We start from the raw sequence: 16,901 nt of genomic DNA, 5'->3' as shown, positions 1-16,901 counted from the left end.
GAGAAGAGAGTGAAAAGAGAAAGAGAAAGAGAGGAGACAGAGAGAATGAAGAGAAAGAGCGAGAGAAAGAGAAAAAGAAAGAGGAAAGAAAAAGGAGACAGACAGAAAGAGAAATATAGAATTAATGCAACCGTTCTTCATGTTTAGCTTCTAGTCCCACAATCATCTCTGTTGCTCTTCTTTGCACTCTTTCTTAAGTTTCAACATCTTTTGTATATTGTGGCAACCAATTAGAAGGGACCTTAGAAGTTTTCTAGTCTAACCCCTGTTCAAACAGCAAACCTTTTCACTAGACTAGACATTCCCAATTCCTGTATCCCTTGTTCATGTTTTAGCCTCCAGTCCCCTAATCCTCTTCATTGTTCTTCTCTACACTCTTTCTAGAGTCTCAACATCTAGAGTCTTTTACACTGTGGTGACCAAAACTAGATGCAGAATTCCAAGTGTGACCTTAAAGGTAAAGGTTCCCCTGCACATCTGTGCTAGTCGTTTCCGGCTCTAGGGGACGGTGCTCATCTCTGCTACAAAGCCGAAGAAGAGACAGCGCTGTCCGAAGACGTCTCCGTGGTCATGTGGCCAGCATGTCTAAACGCCTTCGAAGGCGCACGGAACACTGTTACCTTCCCACCAAAGTGGTCCCTGTTTTTCTCCTTGCATTTTTTACGTGCTTTCAAACTGCTAGGTTGGCAAAAGCTGGGACAAGTCATGGGAGCTCACTCTGTGACATGGCGCTGGGGAGTCAAACCACCGAACTGCCGACCTTTCTGACTGACAAGCTCAGGATCTTAGCCACTGAGCCACCTGCTGAGTGTTAGAATCCCAATATTTCCAGATTCTGGGATTGTAAGAGTGAGCCTGAAATTGAGACAAAGCTCTTGCATGCTCTCTGTATTTTACTACGTTCTCCGAATGCCATAATTTAATCTGGCTAGAGAGCTACTAGCATGCCAACTACTAGCCTGCCAACCTGGCTGTAATCGTCCTGTTCCTCTCAATTCCCTGAAATTTGTTAAAATTTGGACGTTCTGATTAAATCGGAGCAAGTTCAGGAATTGAGATCTGTAGAAAAAGTGTCTGTGGTTCTATTCTCCTCTCTCCCCAGATCAGCTACATACATAACCTTGTGCCAAGACATGTAAGGTGGGGGCGGGCGGGATTTTTCAATCTTATCTTTACTAAAGCAATACAATTTTACTACTCTTATGTTCATGGAAATTCTCGGTCAATCTGACATGTTAGTCTGGAACAAACAAGTCAGCCTGTTTGAAGTGTGCCATTACCCTTGTCCTCGATTCTTATCAGTGGGAATTATTATGCAAGATAATGTAAAAAATCCCAAGTGCATTCAAGGCTACTCACATTCTTAGACAGATATTCCCATCACTTGAAATGATGTGTGTGTGTGTTTTTTTAATTTTATTTTCAGCAAAACCAGTCATCACCTTCCTTTTATTCAGAAGGGGATTGCAATTTCTAATTCTCCTTTTAAATTGAGTTGTACTCACAAGAAGGCTTTGCAACGAGGAAACATTTCTTAAACACATGGTGTGTGTGTGTGTGTATTTTTAAATCTGCTTTCTGGAGCTTGTGATGATGGACCAGGTTCAACCATGATCCAATACAGACGTCCAGAAGTGATTTTTATTTCACTCAATCTGCAAGGATCTTAGGACTCTGCTAAATTAGAAGTCTGGTTTGCCAAGTTAAGAGCCACAAGCTAATTCTACATCTGTTTAAAGGAAAGATAAAACATCTGGATTGGGAAGATCCCCAATGCTTCCTTAAGAGGGAGCCTTCTTTCTTGAAGAAGACTTGGCTATGCTCCATTTTGAAGAGGACAAACCTGGATGTAGGAGTTTTAGACAACTAAATTAGTCTTCAACCTTTCTTAACCAGTTCCACAGTACCTACATGAATCAATTTATCTAGACCCTTTTTGAGTTTGGTTTCCAACCTGGTTACAGATGGGCATTAGTTGGGCTCTTTTGAAGGACCTGTCCTTCAATATATGGTATCTTACTAGTCTGCCTCAAAGAGGCTATAGCTAATGCAATTCTAATGTATCCTTACAATTTTTATTGATTTTGTTTCCTAGTATGATTTGATTGCTTATTGTACCCTATGACTATTGTTAAGTGTCATATCTGATGATTCTCAAATCTTGACGAATGTATTTTTTTCTTTTATGTATACTGAGAGTATTTACACTAAGACAAATTCCTTGTGTGTCCAATCACACTTGGCCAATAAAGTATTCTATTCTTGGTTGTATAAACCGAGGCACAGAATCAAAATCAGGTGAAGTATTAGTACTGCTTTAAAAAACCTTAGTAAGGCCACACTTGGAATACTGCAGGAACAGAGAAGAGAGCAACATGGGTTGCATGGCTTATGGGGGAGAAAAGGGCCCTGATTCCCTTCATTAGCTGCAGCTGGGAACACAGTGGCAAGCTGTTTGCAGCAAACTGCTGGGAGCAAATGTGACTTTATCTTGTAGCGTCCCAACTGTGTGAGTTTTACCGTGCATTCAAGTCTGAGATTCCTTCTTTTGCCCTGTCAAACTAATTACTTCAGTTTGGTTTGTTTGGATTTTAAGTTACAGTTTGTGTTGACCATGTTTTGGACTGAATTTTCTACACTTAAAGGCTCTCCCTGGGAGAATTTTTCTCCAGATGAAGGTAATCTGGACATTGGGGGCAAAGTTGGGCATAATAAAGGGATTCTTCTTGCATATTTGACTGTGTTGCCTTTGTGCCACACCCCTTTGGGTCATCACAAGGTCTTTGTTGAGCTTGGGTTGGTGCATCAATTGCCACTCTGTCTGCCTGGAACAGGAGGACCTGGCTACGGTCACTCACAGCCTCATTGCTGTGTGGTTCAACTACTGCAGTAAGCTTTGTACTGGGCTGATCTTACTCTGAAACTGCAAACGGTCTCAAGTGTAGCAGAATGACAGGAGCCTATAATACCAGGTCCTGCAAGCCCTGCATTGGTTAATTAATTAATTGGTTAATTTGGGCTCCAATTCAAAGGGCTGATAATTATCCTTGTGTTAAGGGGACAAAAGGAAGGGAAATCTCAATGTAAGCGACCCGAACTCCTGGAAAAAAAGCAGGATATAAACAAAACAAAACAAAATGAAACAAATTAAAATGTGCACCGGATGAATTTCTAAGCGTCAATTGCGAAAGATTAGGTCAGGGGTCTTCCAACTTGGCAGCTTTAAGACTTGTGGACTTCAACTCCCAGAATTCCTCCTCCAATCATGTTTGCTTAGGTATTCTGGGAGTTGAAGTCCACAGTTGCCAAGTTTGAAGACCCTTGGACTAGGTCTATATGTGAATGTTCAATTAAACTGTCCCAAAGATGCTTTTTTCAAGAGGCATCTGGACTTTCTTGGACTTTTTTCTTTTGAAGACATTTTGCTTCTCATTCCAAGAAGCTTTTTCAGCTCTGACTGGATGGTGGGGAAATGGAAGGATTTATACTCCTTGCAGACAGTTGGTCATTTGCATCCTTTTTAGAGGGTCGTTGAGGCCACTTGGAGATTTATCTCTGTGTCCTCAGGGTCATCCAAGTGATGCAAATGGGGGTGGAGCCTTCTTGGCCCAATGGGGGTGGAGCCCACCATCCAGTTAGAGCTGAAGAAGCTCCTTGGATGAGGAGTAAAATGTCTTCAAAGAAAAACCAGATAGTGCAGTTGCCTCTCAAAAAAAACCCCACCTTTGGGACAACTATGACTTGTATGACTGAGAATCTCATCGATGTTCAATTAAACTGATTTATTGCTATAACCTAGGCAAATAATTTCTCAACTAACACCTGCTTAGATAGAAGTCCACAGAACTCAAGGGGTGGGGGAAAGGCAGATTGGACTTAGTTCACTTGTGACTACGTAGGGGTTCTCAGCCTATCCCTCTTTTAACTCTACCCTCACGTTTTCTCATTCGTTCTCCCACACTTAAGCCCAGAAATACATCACTGGATAGAAGTGAGTGGATATGGAGTGGAACAGTGGCATATTAGATTACTATGTATTTTTCACATCACATGTAAATCAGATTCAACACATACTTGCAGTAGTTTTCCAACTGAAATTTAACTCCCTAATTTTTTACAGTTGCATGGCACCTCGTGCTTCCAAGCCTTAATTGGGAAAAAAAAACCCTCTCTTTCATAATTCTTGACACAATGCTGGAAATTACCAGAAACTGAACAATGAAGCTTCTCCGAAGTTATTTAAGATGACATTCTTTGAGATTAGAGGCAGGCAAACACTAAAGCTGTAAAAGAACATTTGTTTTGGATTAAAGCACCAGAGAAATAATTTGGCGATAGATACGTTGGTGAGACAGGAATTGTGAAACGAAAAGCGCAACTGAAAAGCACAGTTACAAAACAATAGCTCTGTTTTATTTTCCTGCCTTTCAAAGATGATGGTGGCTATGGTTATGAGGTTACTTCCCCAGCCGCCCTCCTCCGTATGATGCCGGCAAATGAAACACAAAATGCGTCCTGTAATGACAAAATTGTGACATCTAAAGGACGTAACTTGCTGAGAAAAAACAAGAGGGACCATGGAGTTTAGAAAACCGTGGGAATATCAAAAGCAGAACCATGTTGGCAGGAGTATCTGAAGTAGGGGGTTGGATTAAATGATCTACAAGGACCGTTCCAACTCTTGTGATTCTGTCTGTCTGTCTGTCTGAAGACTTGTTTGTTTTCAGCTATATTATTCAGACAATGGAGGCCATAACCAAAGAAACAGAAATGTCAGTATTCCATGTGCCATAAGTCAGTTTCTACAATTAAGCATGTACACAGGCTAGGTGTCATCCATCACATTCTCCAATTAAAGTTTTTCTAGTCGCTTAGCTACAATCTTGTTTAAGATAAGGTTGGAATGTGCTTCTAAGTTCATTTGCCGTATGCTTCTCCAGTCCTTTCCCCCATTCCCCTCTTTCTTATGCCAACTTGGAAACAAGTGTAGGAATGTTTTACAAGTTGTCAAGAGGTTGGCAGAATGTGAGTTTTAAAAACCAGACAGAGAGAGAAGCACACAGTTTTCCCGTACTTTCCAACAGCAGGATCACATTCCCAGTTCTTTGCTCTAATGTCTAAGACCCTGAAATGAACGTTTCTTTTCCTCTCAGAAGCTCTCGGTGGGACCTCACCTACAAGCTCAGCTGAGCCAAGACCTAGTCTCCTTCCGCCGTGTCTGTTGACTGGTTGAGTTCTTCTTGAGGTAGGCCGACAGCCTGAGGGGCTTCTTCCTCTTCTTCCTCCTCAGCTTCTCCATCGTCTTCATCCATTTCAAACACCCGGATGTGCCGTAGGTTTGAACTTAGCTAGGAAAACATGAAGGACAGGGGTGGGATTCAATCGGTGTAACAACTGATTCGATGAGAGAGCGTGCATTTAAAAACCACCCATTTTCAGCTCTAAAACTTTCCTTCCGGGACCAACTAATCGTCAGAACTACTGGTTTGCCCAAACTGGTCCAAACCGGCTGAATCCCACCCCCAATTAATTACGGTTGAATTTTAAAGCCAACTGCCTCAGAACTGATCTTTCAGTCCTCAGGACAGAGATATTATGTCACTAGCTTGGGTGCTGTCACCCTAAAACTAAAAGCAATTTTGTCGTCCCCCCCCCAAGGAAGATAATAAGATAAACTGAAGTAAATGAGAGATTGAGTTACAAGAATTTGTCCCCTGGATTATTTATATCATTCAAAATCGGTAAAGATTTCTTCATTGTCTTTCATAAAAACTCCTTTCTGGGAACAGGGTAATTTTAAGTCTCTTCGTGGATAATTGAGAAGCTTAAAGAGTGGCTATTTACAATTCCAGTCTCCTGAATTGTTATCGGTCTTTTAAAAGCTAATGACTGACCGGTGTCTCCTCAAATAACTTCTTCAACCGTTTATGATGGTTTTTATTTCTGGCGTAGGTGTAGAAATTAGAAACCAGCAGGAAACGAACAGGAATGAGTAAGCATCCCAAACCAGAAACAGAGAAGGAGTGAAATATCATAGAAGGGAAATAAGATAAACAATGGGTGGATCAAGTGGTGGGATTCCAATTGTGCGCTACCAGTTCTGCGTGCAGCACTCAAAGACTGCCCTCAGTGAGGTGAGCTGGTTTTTTTACCTCAGCTGGGGCATGGCTGAGACATGGCAATTTGCTCTGCGAATCAGCTGAGGTAAAAATCAATGGAATACAGGATGAAAAAGGGCGGGTGCGGGTGGGCGGGGCCAGCCAGAGGTGGCATTTGCCGGTTCTCCGAACTAGTCAAAATTTCTGCTATCAGTATACCAGAACCAGTCTGAACCGGCTGAGTACCACCTCTGGGGTGGATGCATAAAACTAAGACTGACATATCCTTCCTCCATGGAACACAGATAGTTATAACCTTTCATTTAATGGCTCTTTGAAGTTACAATGGCACTGAAAAAAGAGACTTATGACTGTTTTTCACACTTACGACTGTTGCAGCATCCCTGTGATCACATGATCAAAATTCAGAGGCTTGGCAACTGGTTTATACTTATGACCGTTGCTGTGTCCCAAGGTCACGTGATCCTCTTTTGCGACCTTCTGACAAGCAAAGTCAATGGGGAAGCCAGATTCACTTAACGACTGGGTGATTAACATAACAGCGATTCCTTTAACAACTGGGCCAAAAAAGCAACTGAAATTTCGGGCTCAACTGCAGTAATTAAAGGATTCTTCCTCATCCCCCCCCACCACCAGACTCCTGAAAATGTTAATTCTCCTGAGGCTGATGGACAAATTTAACCTTTTTCTGTCGGGTCTAAGATAATTTGCCACGGCCAGGTCTTCATGGAGACAAAAGTTAGATTAATATTGAAGAATCATTAAAGGAGGGACAGAATCAAATGGGAATGACAAGAAGATAGATAGATAGATAGATAGATAGATAGATAGATAGATAGATAGATAGATAGATGACTTTAAATGCTTAAATTGTTGAACTGGCCTGCAGCAAGTTGGCCATGGAGAGTTGTGGCGAGCCAGTGGCCAGCAGAGTTGACAGCAGACTCGGACAGTGAGGAGGTTGGGGAGGAACATGGGCTTGTCTGATGAGGGCTGTACATTGGAGACAGACATGGGGCCAGGACCGTCCGACAGTGTGTTCCCAGTGTGCACATTCACAGAGCTGCCAGAAGGGAACAGCTAAGGAACAAGGGTCGACTTGGGAGTAAAGACACAGGTGGACTGTGAATGGTCCCTCCCATAGGGAAAGGGGAGTGGAGTTTTGCAGGAGACAGTTCATTTGGGTGAAGATCTGTTCCTGCATTCTTGCTAATTATGTCTGCTACAGTGTGACATTTGAAAGATATCAGTCTGGCAACTCTCCAAGCCTGATAAAGGTCTGTAACTGGGAACTCTCTTGAAAGACTGTTGGCCGGGACTTTGCTGGAGAGGAATTCACAGTAAACTAAATAAAAGGGGTTTATCGGGAAGAGGACTCAGCTTTGTGCTTTTGGGGAAGCCTTGGTCAGAACAAGTTGTCCCATTCTGCTCCCTGAAAACCCAATCATCAAGGAGACAACCCGCTTGTATCACTGAACAAACACAACGAAACTCACAACGCAAGACACTTTCCGGATTCCGTTCACTGTGATGTAGCTAGCCTTCATGTTCTCCAGCACCCTCCACTGAGTCTCTGTGTTCACTGTACAAGTAGGGATGCTGTCACGCTGCATATCTAACCTAACATCCAGAAGAAAACCAAGTAAGAGAAACATAGGCAGTTGTCCCCGATTGCCCAAGATGTCCCCACATCCTTACGAGCAGCCTCGACTTGCAACAGTTCATTTAGTGGTCAAAGTTATGACGCTGCTGCAAAAAGCGACTTAAGACTGTTTTTCACACTTACGATCATTGCAGCCTCCCCATGATGTGATCAAAATTCAGAGGCTCGGCAACTGGTATGTACTTATGCCGGTTGCATCCAGAGGTCATTTGATCCCCTCTTGTGACTCATTTACAAGCAAAGTCAATGGGGAAACCAGATTTATTCACAGTCTTTCCAGAGAGTTGTTTAAATCAAACTTTCTCCAAAGCCCTTGAAGTCATTGATTTGGGTCTGATGAGACATGGTATGAGGAGTTTTGTCTCAAATTATTACTCTTATTTCTACTGGGGATTGTTTTATTCATTGTGCAATGACTTCTATGAAATTGCGCCAAGTTTGGCTCTCACCTTTGACCAGAATTCCAGTTAAACTCCATCCCCTGGTTCTCCTCCGTACAGATAGATGACAAAGGCAACTGAGCCAAAATCCGTTCCTTCCCCTCTTGTTCTGAATTTTCCACCAGGATGACGGTTATCGTTTCGTCGTCGTAAAAATGAGCATCCAGACAGCTGTAGGAGCTGGAGACCAAGAAATAAAATCAAGTGTTACCCAGGGCAATGCTGATGGGGAAGAGTATCACAAGGTTTCATAGTTGCGGCGCCATTCGAAATAGAGGTGTTCCTCAATTTGCAACTACAATCGAGCCAAAATTCAGGTTGTTAAGTGAGAAATTTGTTAGGTAAGATTTGCCGCATTTTATGAGTTCCCTTGCCATCTTTGTTAAGTGAATCACCAAAGTTATTAAATGAGTAACCAGTTGTTAAGTGAATCTGACACAACAACTGAACATTTTCTATAATTCAACGTTTGATCGTGTTCCTTAGTCGAGACGGTTTTTTTCCACAGACTGACCTGCTTTCATTACTTTCGTTAATACTTTTGTTCAAGAAATTCCCAAACTCCACAGCGAGCAGTCCGTTATTAGTGGACCTAAATATTATGGAGGGAAAAAACATAAACGGTTATTAGAGAGTGTCTGAAGATGTTTTGGGGAGAACTGTGTTTGAAAAAAAAAAAGAGAATGAGAGACGCTGGGTGCTATGTAGGGGTAGGCTATGAACTGGTAGCTAATTTTATCATTATTATTTTTTAAAACAATTTTTTTATTTTTCTTATCTACAAACATATTGTGTGAACAGTGTGACACCTGGGTGTCTTACATTTTAAAACAAATATGACATTATTTCCATAATTAATACATTTAACAATATTATAACATTTAACCTCAATATACAGGTTTTCTCCTTAATTATTCAACTATTTTTTTGTATCAATCGCCATATTCTAAACATCTCTTTTTACTACCAATAGTATATTAATTATATTTGTAGTGTTTAACAGATTTTAGTTATATTATCCAACATTTATCCCCTTTTAATGTTAATTGTATCACTGTTATATTTTAACACAAGTCCCTCCATAATCTTATTTCAGTGCATAAGTCATATGTCCCATCTTGTATTCATTTGACAAATTATACATTCTAATAACAATATATATATTATCTATTACTATACCTTGTATATGTATTTTACATTCTAATAATAATACACATTTTATCTATTACTATACCTTATATATGTATTATACATTCTAACAATATATATATATATTATCTATTACTATACCTTACATATGTATTATACATTCATATATACATATATATATATATATATATATATGTTTTCTGAGGTTCTCATGGGTATTTGTATGTGGATCTTTGGTTGTTCGGTTTTCTCCCGCGTAAGATTCAAGTATCTAGGCAACGCTTCGATGAAGTTTCATTCATCATCTTCAGGCTTCTGTCTCCGGCTCTGTGCTTCTCAGAGTAATGGAGATTGCAGCTGCTTCCTCCTTTTAACTGCCAGTGGGGGTGGGACTTGATTGGGTGGGGGCTTGGCTGTGTTCTGATTGGGTGGGGGTGTGTTCTCATTGGTAGGGGTTTGGCTGTGTTCTGATTGGTTGGGGGTTAGCCGTGTTCTGATTGGTTGGAGGCGTGTTCTGTTCAGGTGGGGGCTTGGTTGTGCTCAGGTTAGTCTTAGTTGCTGGGGATTTGAGCTGGAGAGTTGTGATCTTGCTGTTTGGCTTCTAGTTCGTGGTCCTGCTGCATCTTCATAGTGGGTGTCGGTTTGCTTCATGTATGGCTCAGAGGGGTTTGAAGTGGGTAGTGATGCAGCTGCAGTGCAGCTTCTGGTCCATGGTCGTTTCTCATTTTCTGAATGGGTGGGAGTCTGTTTTCTACATGGAAGTGTGGTGGTGGCATCTTGTGTGGCTCTCATGGGTGTGGGTCCGGTGTCCTTCTTCATGTTAGGTACTGCCTGTTCATGAGGACGGGTTTCCAAATGGCTGGAAGGCGGGAGGTGTCATCTCGTTTGTTCATGCTGTGTGGCGTTTTTCTATCTCTATGGCTTCTCTGATTATTCTGCTGTTGAAGTGTTCGGTTTTGGCGATAGTTCTGGTATTTTTAAAATCAATTTCATGTCCTGTGGCTTTGAGGTGTTGGACCAGGGAAGAGGTCGTTTCTTCTTTTTGATTGAGTTCTTATGTTCTTCAATGCGTGCACTTATTCTTCTGTTAGTTTGTCCAATGTATGTGGTAGGGCAGGCAGTGCAGGGATTTCGTATACTCCTTGGTTTTCTAATTCGATTTTGTCTTTGGGGTTTCTTAGGATGGTGGATATTTTTCTGTTTGTGCAGAATGCTGTTTTGATGTTGTGTTTTTGGAGGATTTTGCTAATTTTGTCTGTAGTGCCTTTTATATATGGGAGGAGGGCTTTGCCGTTTTCTTGTTCTCTGTCTTGGATTTTGGTTGGGGTTTCTTTTTGGATTAGGTGGGTAATCTTCTTTCTTTGGAATCCATTGGCTGTAAGTACGTTGGTGAGAGTGTGTAGTTCGGTTTTTTGGTGTTGTTCATCGGCTAAGCATTTTGTTCTGGAGATGAGTGTCTTGGCTACGGAATTGATCTGTGCTGGGTGGTTGTGTGAGAGTGCATGTAGATAGCGGTTAGTATGTGTTTTCTTCTGGTAGATGGTGTGTCCTAGGGAGCCATTGGATCTTTTGTATACCAAGACATCTAGGAAGGGAAGTTGATTGTTGGTTTCTGTTTCCATGGTGAATTGTATTTTGGGGTGTAGGCTATTGAGGTATGTGAGGAAGTTGTTCAGTTTTTCTTTCCCGTGTGGCCAGATTATGAAGGTGTCATCTACGTATCTGAGCCAGAGTTTGGGTTTGTGGTCGTATTTTTCTAGAGCTTGTGTTTCAAAGTGTTCCATGTAGAGGTTTGCATGACAGGTGAGAGGGGTGATCCCATGGGTGCTCCTTCTATTTGTTTGTATTTTTGTCCATTGTAGGTGAAGTAAGTATTGGATAGGCAGTGGTTGGTTAGATCTAGGATGTGCTTGGGGGTTGTATTTGTTTTGGATGGCTGTCAAGGCTTCTTTTATTGGCACTTGGGTGAAGAGGATATGACATCGAAGCTTACTAGTAGGTCGCTAGGTTGTAAGCTTTGTTTCTTTATGATCTCGATGAACTGGAATGAGTTTCTTACGTGTGAGTTGATGGATTCTGCATAGGGTTGTAGTTGTTTGGCAAGAAATTTGGCCAGGTTTTGTAGAGGTGAGCCTATGGAGCTGACTATTGGTCTGAGTGGGGTTCCTTCTTTGTGTATTTTGGGGAGACCATAAAGCTTGGGGCATCTGGATGATTTTTCTCTGGGTATGATTCCTTGCTGGATTTCTTCACTGATGGGGGAGGCTTTTACACATACATTGGACAAACTAACAGAAGAATAAGTGCACGCATTGAAGAACATAAGAACTCAATCAAAAAAGAAGAAACGACCTCTTCCCTGGTCCAACACCTCAAAGCCACAGGACATGAAATTGATTTTAAAAATACCAGAACTATCGCCAAAACCGAACACTTCAACAGCAGAATAATCAGAGAAGCCATAGAGATAGAAAAACGCCCACACAGCATGAACAAACGAGATGACACCTCCCGCCTTCCAGCCATTTGGAAACCCGTCCTCATGAACAGACGAGTACCTAACATGAAGAAGGACACCGGACCCACACCCATGAGAGCCACACAAGATGCCACCACCACACTTCCATGTAGAAAACAGACTCCCACCCATTCAGAAAATGAGAAACGACCATGGACCAGAAGCTGCACTGCAGCTGCATCACTAACCACTTCAAACCCTCTGAGCCATACATGAAGCAAACCGACACTCACTATGAAGATGCAGCAGGACCACGAACTAGAAGCCAAACAGCAAGATCACAACTCTCCAGCTCAAATCCCCAGCAACTAAGACTAACCTGAGCACAACCAAGCCCCCACCTGAACAGAACACGCCTCCAACCAATCAGAACATGGCTAACCCCCAACCAATCAGAACACAGCCAAGCCCCCACCCAATCAAGTCCCACCCCACTGGCAGTTAAAAGGAGGAAGCAGCTGCAATCTCCATTACTCTGAGAAGCACAGAGCCGGAGACAGAAGCCTGAAGATGATGAATGAGACTTCATCGAAACGTTGCCTAGATACTTGAATCTACACGGAGAAAACCCGAACAACCAAAGATCCACATATATATATATATATATATATATATATATATATATATATATATATATATATATATATATATATATATAATCTATTACTATACCTTGTATATGTATTATACATTCTAATAACAATATATATATATAATCTGTTACTATACCTTATATATGTATTTCCCCCTCAAATTCCAAGACTTCTTTCCCATATAATTCATATTAATTTTACATATATCCCATTCGCAATTACATATCTTTAATAATAATCTTATAATAAATATTTAATTTCATATTTATTCCAATTAAAATATTCAGGCTTATATTTCTTTAACTATTTACATGTCTTTAGCAATAAGTATTGATTCCCCATTTTCCTCATTGTATCAAAATTAATCATCATATATCTTAACTCCTATAATTTTATTTATTTTTAATAGCCGGTTCGGAGAACCCCCCAAATCCCACCCCTGGCTGGCCCTGCCCGCCTCACCCCACTCCTCCCAGGAGTCTCCACGTGGCTCATTTTGGATGCTAGGTAAGTACAGGTGGAGGCTTGGGGAGGGCAAAAACGCCCCATCCCCCACCATGGTGCAGGAGACTGACTAGGCCACACCCACCATGGCCACACCCACCCAGCAACCGGGCACAGAACCCATTGCTAAAAATTTTGAAGCCCCACCCCTGGTGCTGCGGTACCTTGAAATGTCTGTATGCCTTCTCAGGATGTAGAGTTTGGAAACTGAGTTCTCTAACATCGTGAATAAAACATAATGCAAACTGTAAGATTTGTCGTGCCATCTGCAAAAGCAATTTGGATCCTTTTATTAGTAACGAAGCATCCCTGAGTTAGAACTTAAGTCTTAAAATAACTTTATTGTCACTTCGAATGTACGCTAATCGGCCATACATTAAACTGAAATTTTGTAGCATACAGCCCTCAAATGGTCTCTACCTCCAATATACATAAACACAAGAAAATAAAGAAATACAAAATTATGGACATATCCACATGTATTATACGACATCGAGAAACACACAGTCTAATATGTGATATATGAACTGAATGTAATAAAGCAAACATGTACTTACAAAAAGGGCAACTTAAGCAGCTGAGACGTCGAATCGTCACTATGACAGGAAACAAAGAAATTAGAAGAGAATCTGGAGTTTTTAATAGGCATACTGTATGTCCTAAAGCAGTGGTGGCTAACCTTTTTGGGCTCCTGTGCCAAGAATTGTACACGTACTTGCATGCGCATGCTCACGTGCCAGCACCCAGAAGTCAATGCACGCACCACCCCATACCCCTGCGCATGTGTGTGCAACCCCCACACCCCCTTACCTGCATTGCGCCTCCCAGCTGATTTCCAGCCCGTTTGAGGCCTTTTTCACACACACCCCGAGGCTTGAGGACAGTTTCTGCATCTTTTGCAGGCTGAGAAATAGGTCCATTTCATCACTTCCGGTATTACAGGAAGTGATGAAACGGGCCTATTTTTTGGCCTGCAAAGGCTGCAGAAGCTGAAGCCTCCCAGAGGCCGAAAAAGGCCTCAAACAGGCCGGAAATCAGCTGTGAGGCACATGCATGTGTAGTGAGGTAAGTTTGCCAATGGCTCGCTTGCCAGCACAAGTGGCTTTGTATGCTACCCGTGACACGCGTGCCATACATTCACCATCACAGTCCTAAAGTAAAGATTGTATGAGTTTTTATATAGTCAGAACAAGACAAGGAATACTGGGAGTTGAAGTTCACCTGTCATCCAAAGGCCATCCTTACCCACTTTTGTTGACTCAGGAATTGGCCCATTGTGTAACATGGTCATAAGTTACTTTTTTTTCAGTGCTATTCTAACTTCGAAATGTCGCTAAACAAATCATTAATGGTTAATGGTTGAAAGTCGAGAACTATCTGTAAGCTGCAGTAAGAGAATTAAAGAAAATAAAATTAAAATCGCCTACCTTTTAGAGGCCCTGTATAAAGGCATACAAAACACCTGGCGGACCGTTTTTCCAATCACATCCTGGAAGAGAACAATTAAACAAAATCTACAAGGTATGTCATAAAAAGAGTTACCACCCCTCCTGCAGCCCCAGCAGTAACTCTGGCACCACAATAGGAATACATGATCCAAATCAGGAGATTTCTTAGAGATATAGTTCCAGGCCCATGCTTAAAAGTAACCAAAGAAATTGCAGGTAAAGAATAGTTTTAAGCCCAATTCTGCTGCTCTATTTTACATTTCACAACTTCTTTTATGAATTCTGCTTTCCTTTCATGTCTGTTTATTATTCCTTTAATGTATGGTATCTATGGAGGTCAGGAATCACTGATATTCAACATTAATAAAAACCATGAGTTTGTAAAGCATCCACACAGGTGATAGAGAGAGAGATGATATAGAAAAATATTAGATCGATAGATAAAGATAAAGATGATACATAGATAGATCGATATAGATGATATAGATGGATAGATATAGATAAAGATGATTGATAGATAGATAGATAGATAGATAGATAGATAGATAGATAGATAGATAGATGGATGCATGAATATAGAGGATAGATAGATACAGATATAAATAGATGGATATAGATGATGAAGATGATGATGATGATGATAGATAGATAGATATAGATGATAGATGAAGATCATAGATAGATAGATAGATAGATAGATAGATAGATAGATAGATAGATACCGATTATAGAGATAGATGATAGATAGATCTAGATAGATACAGATAGATGTATATGATAAAGATGATATAGATACAGTTGATAGACAAATAGACAGACACAGACAGACAGATGAAAGAGGTGGTTAAATAGAGACAGACAGACAGATATACAGATAAAGACACACACAGAGAGATATAATGTGGACAATACAATACATGAGATAAAATATTTAGTGAAACCAAAATCATGATAAAATTACCATAATATGGCACTGTAGGCAATGGGATAGATATTATAATTCCTTGTGTACGAGAAACTTTTTTCATCCCCTTGGTCTTGGACCACAATAAAATTCTCTATATTTAAACACAGCCAAGATCCATGTGATGGCTTGCCATACCCATATCTGATACACCTCTGGATACTCACAGCTGGCTTTTGGAGGCACTGATCAATGATGCTTTCCATTCTCCTCTTTACAAAATGCAGTGATTTTTGAGGGTAGTATGGAAACAACAACGGGCTTTCTAAGCAACATTTCCAAAAAACAAAACAAAAAAGTCAAATTAACGAGACCCGCAAGAAAAGGTTGCATATTTTTAATAAAACACGTTTTTCTATTACTAGATACTTTATGGAAGATGAGCAGTGTGTGAACATAAGCAAAAAAATGAGCTTTGCAACAATATAAATGGTCCTTGACTTATAACCCTAGTGGAGTCTGCCTATAATGGTGCTTACGTCTTGACCATCATAAAATGGCCGGATCTGTTTCGATTACCTTTCTGCAGTGGTCACAGAGTGAAGACCACAGTCATTAAGCAAACCATTGTTTGCCACAGGCCCTTCCCGCTGAAAAACCTTAAAAGGCACTTCTTTAGCCTGCCGGCCAAACCCAGTTCGTTTTTAAGATAGTCGGTTCCACTCTATCTTAGCTTAATGGTTGAGATTCTAGAAAGATCGTAGAGAAGACCAACAAGGATGATTGGGGGCTGAAGACTAAAACATTGGAAGAATGGTTGCAGGAATTGGGTATGTCTAGTTTAGTGGAAAGAAGGACCTGTTAGAATCTGACTCCAAGGGAGAGGAGGAACAGCTGACAGGGAGTGGGAGTGTGGCTCCGGAGGTTGTGGAGGAGTCTGCGGAAGGGCAGAGGCTGGATGGGCATTCAGAGAAAGAACCAGGCCCATCTCCTCTTCATCCTAGAGCGTGCAGGGAGGAGAGGATAAGGGAGAAACGTGAATAGCATGATCTATGGGGAAGGAAGGGGCTCTGATCCCCTTCATGGGCTGCAGCTGGGAGGACTGTTTAAAAGGACAAACTGCACATGGCAAAGTTGCTGGAAGCAAAGCGTGAAAATATTTCTAGTCTGTCAGTTCTTATCTGAGTCCCGGCATCCTTCCCAGTGTGTGTATTTCGATATCTGTGGACCAAGCCCTCATCCTGCCTTGTCTCATCAGTGTGGTTTGTGTTGTTTTTTTTCCCTATTTATAATTTATATATATTTTGAGTTTGAATGGCATTTCTTCCTTTTCGCAACTGTTTGTGGGGGAGTTTTTTTCTCCAGTCAATGATAATTGGACCTTGGAGGCCAAGTTGAAGGAATTAAAGGGACTTCACCTATTTTTGTGACTTGGTTGCTTTTGTATCCCACCCTGGGTCATCACAGGAGCTTTCACAGAAAAAGGGAGGTCAACTTATTCTCCAAAGTAACCTGAGGGCAAGACAAGAAGCAACTGGTGGAAACTAATGAAGGAGAGACCCA

General features: G+C 41.2%; 1 protein-coding gene across 6 annotated transcripts in view; it reads right to left on the bottom strand.

The window, feature by feature from the left end:
* Positions 1-4,391: 4,391 nt before the first annotated feature.
* The window catches only part of ANAPC4 (anaphase promoting complex subunit 4), a 39,111-nt gene continuing 26,601 nt past the window's right edge, over positions 4,392-16,901 (bottom strand). For 3 of the 6 annotated variants that reach the window (XM_087936514.1, XM_087936513.1, XM_087936516.1), the window contains 9 exons: positions 15,566-15,663; positions 14,414-14,475; positions 13,544-13,582; positions 13,151-13,252; positions 8,737-8,814; positions 8,232-8,402; positions 7,616-7,739; positions 5,175-5,348; positions 4,392-4,515 (listed from right to left, as the gene is read on the bottom strand). In XM_087936514.1, coding sequence (XP_087792640.1) covers positions 5,199-5,348; positions 7,616-7,739; positions 8,232-8,402; positions 8,737-8,814; positions 13,151-13,252; positions 13,544-13,582; positions 14,414-14,475; positions 15,566-15,663 — 824 coding nt within the window. In that variant the 3' untranslated portion in view covers positions 4,392-4,515; positions 5,175-5,198. Of the gene's footprint in view, positions 5,349-7,615; positions 7,740-8,231; positions 8,403-8,736; positions 8,815-13,150; positions 13,253-13,543; positions 13,583-14,413; positions 14,476-15,565; positions 15,664-16,901 lie in introns of all 6 variants that reach the window. The other 3 variants (XM_087936511.1, XM_087936512.1, XM_087936515.1) reach the window with 1 other exon arrangement.

Source organism: Pseudonaja textilis, chromosome 6 (assembly GCF_049901715.1).
Source record: "Pseudonaja textilis isolate UNSWEBS1 chromosome 6, rPseTex1.2, whole genome shotgun sequence".
NCBI classification, from domain to species: domain Eukaryota; kingdom Metazoa; phylum Chordata; class Lepidosauria; order Squamata; family Elapidae; genus Pseudonaja; species Pseudonaja textilis.
Note: the sequence above shows the minus strand (reverse complement) of the source record. Positions and strands in the feature narration are given on the sequence as shown.